Source organism: Notamacropus eugenii, chromosome 1, assembly GCF_028372415.1.
Source record: "Notamacropus eugenii isolate mMacEug1 chromosome 1, mMacEug1.pri_v2, whole genome shotgun sequence".
NCBI lineage: Eukaryota > Metazoa > Chordata > Mammalia > Diprotodontia > Macropodidae > Notamacropus > Notamacropus eugenii.
Genome location: NC_092872.1, coordinates 695,252,199 through 695,264,291, shown reverse-complemented (window position 1 = coordinate 695,264,291; position 12,093 = coordinate 695,252,199). Strand labels below are relative to the sequence as shown.

At 39.9% G+C, this 12,093-nt stretch overlaps 1 protein-coding gene across 4 annotated transcripts in view; it reads right to left on the bottom strand.

Annotated features, from left to right (window-relative positions):
* Nucleotides 1-12,093, bottom strand: part of LRRC36 (leucine rich repeat containing 36) — a 52,358-nt gene that overhangs the window by 25,626 nt on the left and 14,639 nt on the right. For all 4 annotated transcript variants that reach the window (XM_072636033.1, XM_072636034.1, XM_072636036.1 and 1 more), the window contains one exon: nucleotides 9,327-9,409. In XM_072636033.1, the coding sequence (XP_072492134.1) occupies nucleotides 9,327-9,409 (83 nt within the window). The remainder of the gene's footprint in view (nucleotides 1-9,326; nucleotides 9,410-12,093) is intronic.

Below are 12,093 nucleotides of genomic sequence, written 5' to 3'. Positions count from 1 at the left end.
TTACTGAGTAAGGCATTGTTCCTTGTTCTCTAAGATGGTTGACATGGTGATATCTGGAAAGTGGGAAGTAAGACTAAAGAACCATTCAAATTCCTTTTAAACTCACAGATAACACTAAAACATTGTGGAGCACTGAAACAGCATCTCTATAAACTCTCAGTCCACACTCCTTAGCCTGGTGTCAAGACGCCCCAAGACTCTGACCCCAGCCAACACCTCCCACGAAGGGCTTACAAGAATAACTATTTTGGTTACATCTAGGTTTCTATACTAACTTTGCCCTTAATGTCCCAGGCTCTTTCCCTCAACACCCTCTGCTCATGCCCTCCTTTTTGTGCAGGTTCTGCCAGCAAGTCCTCTAATACTCAGCCCCAGGTTCACCTCTTGGAGACCTTTCCCAACCACTTAACTTTCTCTAGAAATCAGTGTCATTCCCTGACACTTGTGCCTATTGTTCTGCTACCTTTTTTAAAAAAATGATTTGGCATTCAATTTAAATAACATTAAGCACCTACTCTGTTCAGGGCACTGTGCATCGGGGATGCAAAGAAAAATCCCAGACAGCAGAGGACCAGCACAAAACCTGGAGGACAAGAAAATGGTCAGCAGGAGGAGGCAGCCACTGGCCTCAACAATGCCAAAATCCAACAAGACCAGCTTTAGCAATGAAGAGCTCTCTGATTACTTTTCAGTTTAGAATGGAGTAGAGAGGTAAGGCAGATTGTAAGGAGTTCAGAAATCAGTAGGCAATGAGGTAAGTGAAGGCAAAGACTATAGCTTACTTCTAAAAGAAAAACTGTGAGGAAATAGAAAAGATAATAGCTTGAGGGATAGCAGGTTGTCTGTTTTAAAGGATGTAAAAGACTTCAGTGCGTTCAGGCCAGAGGGAAGAAGCCAGGAGACAGGGACAGATGGAAGATGAGAAGGGAAAAACTCTCAGATTTGACAGGAGAAAGATGGAGTCAAGGGCACAAGGGGAGGGCCTGGCAGTAACACAAGGACATCTCTGAGGCTACAGTATTGGGAGGTGTAGTAAAGTGGAGGTGTTGAGAGATTTTGAGATATGAAGGAGGAAACATAAAGGAGCTTAGGTGGATGGGCTTGAATTTTCTCAGTAAAAGTTGAAGGTAAGTTATTTACTAAGAAGGAGTGGGGAGGCTTGGCGAGCTTGAGGAATCTGGAGAAGGTTTGAATCTTAAAGCCACTACAGGAAGCATGACAGAACTAACTGGGAAATGGCTAATTTCTTCTGTACAGAACTGAATTTCATAGGGTTACAGATTTAGAAGTAGAAGGTATCTTAGAGGTTATTGAGTCCAACCTCTCATTTCACAGATGAGGAAACTGAAGCCCAGAGAGATGAGATGACATACCCTGGGTCGCCCAACTAGCAAATGTCTGGTGCAGGAATCAAACCCAAGTTTTCCTGACTCCACATCTAGTCTTCTAGCTACTGTACCATGCTGCCTCTCTGTAGGGGACCAGGCTGATATGGATGAAGCACAGGATCAGAGAAGGCAGAAGATGGGAGTGATTCAGGCTTGAGGCCTTGCAGGGCCTAAGTGCCAGAAGGACAAGGGAACACATGATTCATGGGAAAGGGATAGGGTTAAGGTTGTGAGGCAAGGAAAAGGAGGTTGTGGGAACAGGGAGGGATGAACTGGGCCTGGTGGTGCTGTGATGTAGTAGGCTATGCTGATCAGGTGCCCAAACTAACAGTGAGTGCCCAGAAACAGGGAGGACCCTGGGTGGCCTAAGAAAAGGTGAACTGGCCAAAGCTCTGGTGCTGGTCAATAGTGAGATTTCACCTGTGAATAGCTCCTGCACTTTCAGCCTGGGTGCTAGGGAGACCAAATATTGAAAAGACAAACAAAATAAAACAAAAAAACCCCCCAAAAGACAGAAGGACTGGAGGTCATGGTGAGGATGAAGAAAATGTTTAAGGAAAATGAGGTAAGGATAGTGAGAAAGGAAGGAGATTATAATCAGAAGGGAACTTCAGAATTCAATATAATAGAAGTAGAACAATTTTGCTTTAAGAATAATTTCTTTTTAAAATTTAATTTTATTATTTTCAATGAACAAAAATCAACTTCTGAGGCATGACCACCTCTTAAAGAATGGTATTTGAGACTGAATGTAAATATAAAGGACATCGAAGTTGAAGATGATAATGAATTGGAAGCCAATGTATTCAGTTATATCAAGATGAATACTGATATCACCAAGGATGAGGAAAGTGGTTAAGGTGGAAAGGAAAACTGTGAGCCAGGCTCTGAACTTGAGAAAGAAAGAAGGGAGATCTGGAGGCCGCTGGATGGCTGTAATAAGGATCTGGACAAGGTGACGTGGACGCACGAAATAAACCTCAAGGGACGATTAGGCTGCTGAGCGATGGCAGTAAGGAGTGAAGACTGCATCCTCTTGGCATACTGGGTCAGGAGGCATGAGAAGAGCAGCCAGTCGAGAGTGATAAGGGATAAGCCATTTCTGGAAAGAGCCAGCTTTCCATGAATGTTAGAAGATGGAAAAAATGTGATATAAAGACATGGAGGATGAAGGGGAATCTGTTTGCAACAGGCTAGGGGGCCCAGAGAATACAGAAGCAGATGAGGAGAAGGGACTAGGGAGGGCAGAATGTAGTGTTGTTCCTTTTCTCCTAAAATAATCTTACCCCTCTTCTCCCTCTAATCTCATGAGGAGGAGAAGACCAGGCACCATGTGTCACCTTTATTTCTCAGTGAGACTGTGAATTCCTAGAGAACAAGGATTTTATGTTACAGTCTTTGCATATCCTCAAATATCCAGCACATAATTATATAGACAGTAGGTGCTCAGTAAATAATACATCTAATTTTCATGGTATTTATAAGGTTTAGGAAATGCTTTCCTCACAGCCCTGAGATAGAACGTGCAAATATTATAACAACCCAAAAGCATTTATTAAATGCCTGCTACTTGTGAAATACTGTCCTAGATGCTGAGGATTCAACAATAAAATTGAGGAATACTCCCTACCCTAAAAGGGCTGGCACTAGATATCACAAGCAAATAGATACAAATATATACAGAATTATATGAGCAGCAAGAGAGCATTGATAACCAAGAAAAATTTCCTGAAGCTAGCAGAACTTGAGCTGAACTTTAAATTAGTGAGTGCATTCTAGGCATGGTGGACAACCTGTCCAGACACACAAATGGAAGATGTAATGATACCAAGTCTGAAGGACAACCAATAGGCTAGTTTGACCGGAACCTATGTGAAATGAGTCTGGAAAAGTAGCCTAGTGTCAAGTTGTGAAGGGCCATGACTACTGAGTTGTGTAATTTATATTTTATCAGAGAGTAATAGGGAGCCACTGAAGGCTCTTGAGCAAGATTCATGGTTAGATCTGTGCTCTTGCAAGGATACATGGCTAGTAAATTCTTAGGATTTAAAGCCAGTAAGGTCCTTTAAGATCATCAAGCTGACCCCTCATTTTACAAATGAGGAAACTGGGACCCAGAAAAGGTCCCATAATCATGGGTGGTAAGAAGTAGAGGCAAGATTTGAACCCGGGTCTTCTGATGCTGTATTCAATGTTCTTTTCACCACAACGTACTCTCTCTTCAAGTGGAAGACCCATGTAGAGAACCGAAGTCTTTCCCAATATTCTGTTGTTTTCCTTATATCACATTCTCTCAATGGAAATATAAGGTCTCAGAATTTAACTGAATGAAATCAAGCAAATTTGTTCTGGTTTTCCCAAGTTAGAGGTTTGCTGTATCCCTTGAAATTTCAGAAAGATTAGCTAGATGCTAAAACCTCAGAGCAAAAGTTTGCCTATAAGACATGTTTGGGGATAGAAACCAAGAATGAGAGAAATTTTCTCTCTGTAGAAAGAAAGTTCCAGAAGGCTCCTCCCCAAGCTTCAGCATCTACCTCCCTCCCAAATACCAGTCCCCCAATAACAAAACTGACACAACACATTAGCATAAATATACTTGCCAATGGTTTTAATACCATGAATTTGATGTGTGGGAAAGAGGAAACAGACATATCTTCATTATGCAGATGAGGAGATCAAGGCATAGAAACATTAAGAAAACCTTATGAATAGTTATTTATCTGCTTTCAGGGAAATCAGTTTTTCCTGAGCAAATGTTAAAGAACATTAATTTATTTTACATCCATTTATTCACTCCTTCAACAAAATGACTATAGAACTGTGCTAACACTGAGAGGGAAAGTAAGAAATATAAAACAAAGCTCTCACCCTTAAAGAGGTTAGAGAAATAAGATATGTGTATATATATATATGTATAACATATATATATAAATATGAGAAAAATTAATCTCATATTTATATTAGTATACAAGAACCAAGTGAGTGATAGATGTAGTAAGTTTGCTGTCTTAGGTACCACCTAAAGAAAGATGAAAGGGCAAAAACAATTTCGGTGGTCCAGTTTAATCCACTCTATACAATGATGCCCTGCTTACCAGATTTTAGTAAACAACCATCTGCTCACAGACTAATTGACATGTAGTTTCCTCATATGTAAAATAATGGGGTGGTGTTAGATTAGACAATATCTAAGATCTCTTTCAGCCCTAACTATCTATGATTCTATGACTTTAAATAAAAGATGGCAAAGGGGAAATAATTTTCACAAAACCACATGTATGCTTTATTCAACAGAGGTATGAAGTTTCCTCAGGATGACTAACAAGTATGTGCAGATAAGGTTTACTGATTTAACTCAGTTATTTGGTTTAGAAAGTATATGAATTCAATGGGCAGGCAGCATGGCATAGAAAACCTGGAATCCCACCTCAAACATTTATTAGCTGTATGATCATGGGTAAATCACCTAATCTCCAAGTCTCACTTTCCTTGTCTATAAAATGGGACAAATTACACTTGTACTAACTACCTCACAGGGCTGTTGAGAGAAAAGCATTTTGAGAACCTTAAAACATTAAATAAATGAATTATTATTCAGCTTCTTCTAGAGGCTGATTAAAGTTAACCCACTAAGATAAATAGCAACTAAGTCAAGGTGAGATGACACAACCACAAATGGTCTCTGGGGGATCATTTTGTGTGGGGACTAAAATTCCTACACTCCAATATAACCCTGAGTTGTCAAGAAAAAAGTAAATTATGTTCCATATATACAGGCAACTGTATCAGGCATTTTAGGTTATCATAAAAACAAATGTTTTGTTATTAGAGATAGAATAGAATTACCTGGAAAAATTCACCTATATGAAAAAAAGCTCCTTGGAGGCAGGGGCTTGGCACCCTTTGCTTCAGGATCTCCAGTGCCAGTAAGTGCTAATAAGTGATTACATCACCTCATTTCTTAGTGATAATGAATAAGAGAACTTCTGAAGGGACTTGTTTTCAGGGCTGGTGGCCTGTGCGTGCCGGTTAATTGATTAAGTGTCTTGGTCAATTCATTAAGTATTTCTGGTGTCTCTGTTATGGATCTGAGTCTCTGTGCTAGAGGATGAGGAGGCCATAAGAGTAAAAACACAAGGAGAACTGATGATGGTCCTTGCAGGGAGACTTATCACATACCCAATACACCACAAAAAAGTGCAAAATGATGTGGGAGTTTACAAGAAAGAGAAACTGGAACCAGTTTGGAGAGAAAAGAGAGAAGTTGAAACAAATGCCAGGATTTAGGCAAGGCCTTTGGACAGTGGCATCAGAAGAAGAGAGGGTGTGAAAAGAAACACTAAGTGGGGTGCAGAGAGCAGGCTTAATAATGGGCATGGGAACTGGAAGGAAGGCTGGAGAAAGTGCAGAGTGAGGAAGAGGAAGATCAAGGAGGAGTTCTGCTCTGGGAAGACAGGAAGGTAACAGAGAGAATGTTGAGCTGCTCAATTCTTCTTTTGCTTCTATTCTCTCTGCCAAGGAGAATGACCTTTACACTGGAAATAACAGGATAAAAATGGTTACTAAGGGCTTGTAAAGGGATGGTAAGAGAACACCAAGCCATTCACTTGTTGAGCTGCACCTTTGAGTGCTGAGACACTGCCAAGATCTGAAAGATCCTAGAACACAGTATAGGTACCATAAGGTTGGAGAATGACAGATGTTCAGATTCTAAAAAAAAAAAAAAAGAATAAAGAAAGACAGAAAGGAAAAGGGAAGAGGAAAGAGAACAGTACAAACTATCAGCCAGTGAGCAAAACTCTGGGGAAATTCTAGAACAGATCATCAGGTTCAAACACTTTTTGGCTATGTGACGGCAAGCAAGTCACTAAACTCAGCTTCTGCTCCCTCATCTTTGGAAGAAGTTGTACTTGATGACTGCTATCTAAGTAAGGTCCCTATCAGCTGTAATCTATGTTCCTATAATGAATGGAATGGTTGTTGAGAATGTAGAAAGGTTAACAACAATTCCAAAGAATCAGTACAGCTTCTTTAAGACTACATCGTAACCCAGGCTAACCTTATTTTGGGTGTTTGAGTTTTTTGTTTTTGATAGATTACTAACCTGCCTGATAACGGGAATATTATGATTATGCTTTACTTATTTATTTGGCAAAGCATTTGGCAAAGAATCTCATACGTACTATCGTGGAGAAGATGAAGAGCTTTGAAATGGACAACAATGATGAGTTACTTAAAACCATAAAAGATGATGCTGTCAAAGTGTTGCACTCAATATGCCAGCAAATTTGGAAGATTCAATAGTAGCCATTAGAATGGAAAAGATCAGTTTATGTCCCAATCCTAAAGAAGGGCACTGCCAAAGAATGTTCAAATTACCAAACAATTACACTCATTTCATATGCCAGCAAGATTATGCTTAAGATTCTGCAAGCCAGGCTTCCACAGCATGTGAACAGAAAATTACCAGAAGGGCAGGCTAGTTTTCAAAGAGGCAAAAGAACTAGAGACCAAATTGCCAACATTCCTCAGATTATAGAAAAACCCAGGGAGTTCCAGAAAAACATCTACACTTCATTGACCACACTAAAGCCTTTCACAACAAATTGTGTCAAGTCCTCAAAGAGATGGAAGTACCAGATCATCTTACTTGTCTCCTGAGGAACCTGTATGCAGGTCAAGAAGCAACAGTTAGAATCGAACTTTGAACAATTGATTGGTTTGTCATTGTAAAAAGAATCCAACAACTTATATGAAGAAAACATCATGCAAAATGCCAAGCTGGGTGAACCAAAAGCCAGACTTCAGGCTGCTGGGAGAAATATCAACAATCTCACATGTGCAGATGATAGCACTGACGATAGGAAGTGAAGACGAACTAAGAAACCTCTCAGTGAGGACCAAAGAGGAGAGTGTCACAGCTGGCTTGAAGCTTAACATCAAAAAACTAATATCTTGGCAACTGGTTTCATCACTTCTTGGCAAACAGAAGGAGAAGAAATGGAAGCAGTGTCAGATTTCATATTCTCAGGCTCAAAGATTGCTGCAGAGGGCAACTGCAGCCATGAAATTAAAAGATGCTTGATCTTTAAAAGGAAAGCTATGGCAAATATGTACAGTATACTAAAAAGCAGAGACATTACCTTACTGATAAAGGTCGGTATTTGTCAAAGCTATGGTTTTCCCAGTAACAATGTATGGCTGTGAGAGCTGGACTATAAGGAAAGCTAAGCACTGCAGAATCAACATTTTTGAGTTGTGGTCCTGGAGAAGACTTTGGGGAGTCCCTTGGTCAGAAAGGAGACCAAATCAGTCAATACTTAAAGAAATTAATCCAGATGATTCACTGGAAGGTCAAATACTGAAGCTGAAGCGTAAATACTTTGGCCACATAAGAAGAAGACAGGACTCATTGGAAAAGACCCTAGTGTTGGGAAAGATTGAAGACAAAAGATAGGGATGGCAGAGGATGAGATGGATAGATAATGCCATGGAAACAATGAACTTCATGAACCTGGACAGACTTTGAGAGATAGTGGAAGACAGAAAGGCCTGGCACGCTAAGGCTAAGGCCTTAATTCAGTAAGTAATAGGGAGTAACTAAAGGTTTTTGAATGACTGCATGCCATGAGTAGAGCTGTGTTTTATAAAAAATTATTCTGAGAACAAGATACTGGATGGACTGGATGGATAGATACACCTGGTGGTGTCAGGATCCAGTTAGAAAGCTACTTCCGGTGATCCAGGTGAGAATCACACTAAAAAGGACCTGAATGAACAGAGGGGCACTGATGCAAGACCCTCCAAAGATCAAACCACAGAATTTGACAGCTAATTAGATGTGAGAGCAGAGAAGTAGGAGGAAGACAGACATCTCCAGCCAAGGGGAGCAGGAGGCTGATGATAAATAGAAACAGTGAAGTCAGGAACTGAAATTAGCACAGGCTGGGAAACTGACGTACACTGAACAGTGCTGACAGGATACTGGAGTGGAAATGTCTTGCAGAAATATGGGAATATTCTAGCTGGGAACACGGCACTAAGGAGAGATATCAGGACTTGGGTGTTTTGGAAAATCATCCACATAGAAAACATAGTTGAAGTTACAAGAGTGTAGAGACAGAAGAGATTTAAAAACCAGTTCTTGGGAAATGTCCACACTGGGAGAAAGGATAGGATCAGCAAAGGAAATAAAAAGAAGAGTCTTTAAGAAAAACCAGAGGTAACTGGGATCACATAGTTTCTTCCCCAGTACAGACTGGGGAAAAGAAAACTGTGGAAACGACTGGACTAACAGAAACCATTCCTCTGTTAACTCTATGACATGGCAGTAATAGGTCATAATTTTGTTAGCCATGTCTGATTACCGATAGTGCTTACAGAGAAACTGCTCCAGGGATCTGGCACAAATGTGATTTTCAGCGGAAAGAAAACCTTTCAAAGCAGCAATGTGAATTCGTTTCAAAAAAGTGAAACCCCTCTCAGGGCCTCTAGAAACGGCACTTTGTCCAGTAAAGTAATTACTTCCCAGTAGCTCGAGCACTTTAGAATGCTTCATTAGCCCATGCAGAAAATTTCTGAGAGCAACAGTTCAGCTCAGTCAAGTACAGGCAGTTACATTATGCCTTAATATATATAGAAATCCAATTTCCAAGACTCACATGCACTAAGATTTTTCCACACATCAACCTAAAAGCAGAAGGGGAGATGTAATATCAGATTTATCTTTGTGAAAGATTGTGAACTTGAAATCAAAACCATGCAATAAGATCCCTGCTTGGTTCAGTGGCATCAATTCATGGCCATTTCCCTGGACAAATAGGCAATAAAGAAAAATGAAAAATACGTTACAAACTGAGAACTTCAGGGCTTTCAAAACCTAATGGCTATTTTAAAACTAAATAAGGTTTGTTACTTTTTGACTTCAGAGGAACATACCTGTTTCAATCCTGTTATCAACATCTGTTTCAAGTTTTGATGGCAACCTTTCATCCATCATACAGTTTTTAAAGGTCTTCTCCCTAGAAATGCCATATGCAATGCTTTAAAAATCACAAAAGAACTTTCTAAAATAAAAAAAAGAAATTCTAGTAAAAATACATATGAATTCATGATGATCAAATTTTTGAAAACTCACTCTCACTCATCCCACATATACGAGTCATCAAATATTATTTCTACCTCCCCAACATCTTTCATATATATCCCCTTATCTACACACACACACACACACACACACACACACACACACACACACACACACACACACGCCACTATCCTAGTCTGGGTTCTTATCACCTCTCACCTTGACAATGGCAACAGCCTCCAAAATTAGTCTCCTTGCCTCAAACTCTGTCCCCTCTCCAATCCATCCTCCACCCAGCTGCTGGTGTTTTTTGAAAGCACAGATCTACTTATGTTATATCCCCCACTCAATAAATTCCAATGGCTCCCTACTACCTCTAATATAGACCTATGTTATATAGACCAGAAGTGTATTGACCTCTTTGTTGTTGAGTCGTGTTTCAGTCATGTCCAACTCTTTGTGACCCAGTTTGGAGTTTTCTTGGCAAAGATACTGTAATGATTTGCCATTTCTTTCTCCAGCTCATTTTACAGATGAGGAAACTGGGACAAACAGAGGAAGTGACTTGCCCAGGGCCACACAGCTAGTAAGTGTCTTGAGGACAGATTTGAACTCAAGATGAGTCTGATTCCAGGCTGGGTGCTCTGTGCACAATGGCGCCACCTACTGCCCCATTAACCTCTAGGATCAAATATAAACTATTTAGCCTTTAAAACCTGTTTCACAACCTGGCCTCTAATCTGCCTCTCCATGCTTATGACATATTACAGTTATCCCTTCCACATCACGACCTTCCCCAGTGTAGTTTCAATATATCAGGTATCGACATAAGAAATTAAATGGGAATTTTTGGGGAGTTATGCAGAAGCCACAGACAACACACAAAGGCCAGCAGACAACATGAGTTTAGAAACTCAGAAATGCATAAAATATGTGTATAGTACTGTATGATAGCAACATGTGTTATCTTTTAATGCCATAACAATTCAGACTTCTTTACTGATATGAAGGGGGGACCAGAACATGTCACAGATTTCTCCCCCCCCCCCCCATGATGTGCTGTTTCTCTACAGTCCAGACAACCCCTCTTGTTGCTCTTTGCTCTTCTTTCCACCTGACACTTTATGTCCTGGCTCCTGTTTCCTAAGTCTGGAATACCTTCCTTCCTACTTTAAGACTCAGCTCAAGGATCATCTTCTGCAGGAGACGCCCCCTTCACAGATATATTTTATACACATTTCTCCCTCCCTCCCTCTCTCTCACATACACACACAAACACAACAACACAAGCACACACACGTACACACTACCTTGCTGTGGAGGGAGAAACAAACGGTGATGAGGGCATGAGCTAGAATGGTCCTCAAAGCTGAAGAAGCGGGGATGGATGGATGAGAGAGATACTATGGAGATGGAAATAATAAGGCTTGGCAGCTGCCTACATTGGCAGGGTGAAGGAGTGAAGGAGGAAGCTTCTGGTATGGCAAACCTGAGGGACTAGGAGGTTGGGGGTACCCTCGACAGAAACAGGGAAGTTAGGAAGGGGGCATGTACCCTGTGTAATGGGTAGCGCAAGTGAGTGGCAGAATCAGGGCTCAAGTCCTTCAAGTTTCCAGATCTCTTTCCACTGCACTATGGTTTCATTACAAAGATAGACAGTGACGTTATAAGACAAAGGTTCTAAGAGAATGTGTATAGTTAGGGTACAAAAAAACATGCAGGTTACAGAAAGAAAAAAAGTTGGTATCTAAGAACTGAAATATTGCCCAAAGAAAAGATAGTTTGTAGTCATTATTTTAAAGAAATACAGAGAAAGAAAAGATTTTGTCCTTCATGAACAAATGTACTTTACTTAAGAGCATGGGTAAAGCTAGGAAGATAATATTAGCATTAATAGTAGGCATCTGGCCAAGAATGTAATCATACTGGAATATACGGGAAGCACTATCAATTTGGGGTCAATAAGAGTTAGGAAGAAAGTCTCCCTACCCGTTACATTTTTATGCGTACCATGAATAATTATTTCTTGAGCTCATTAATAAAGCATTTCTAAATATAACCTTGTACCTGAATATTTTTCCCTCATGATAAACATTTTGTAATCACTTATAATATTGTAATGAAAGTGATTTTTTTTTTTAGAATGCATAGGTACTCCCACTTCACATAGATCCCAGACTTAAAAATCTGGATCCATAATAGAGATAAATTCAAGAGTATTGATAAATCCTTTTAAGGACAGGGGTTTCCCATAGTACATTCTCCTAGTATATTTAAAATAGGATTTATTTGCAAAAAAATAATATACAAAATTTTTCAGGAACCTATTATATAAAGCAAGACATATATTCTAAAAATATTCTTGGTTTCCAAAACAGACAAGTGGTGAAACTTTATTCAGAATGTTTTATTTTTGATTGCAATGCCCCAAATCCCAGGGCAAAGCAAAAAGTACATTAGGAGAGGCCTGAACTTCATGTCCACAGGCTGTAGAAATCTGATGAATGATTAGAACATGCACAAACCAAACAACCATGAAAGCTTAACAGTCTGAACCAAACTTTGCAAACACACCCATGGCAAAGGATTGAAATGTAGGTGTGTTATGTGTTGTCCCCT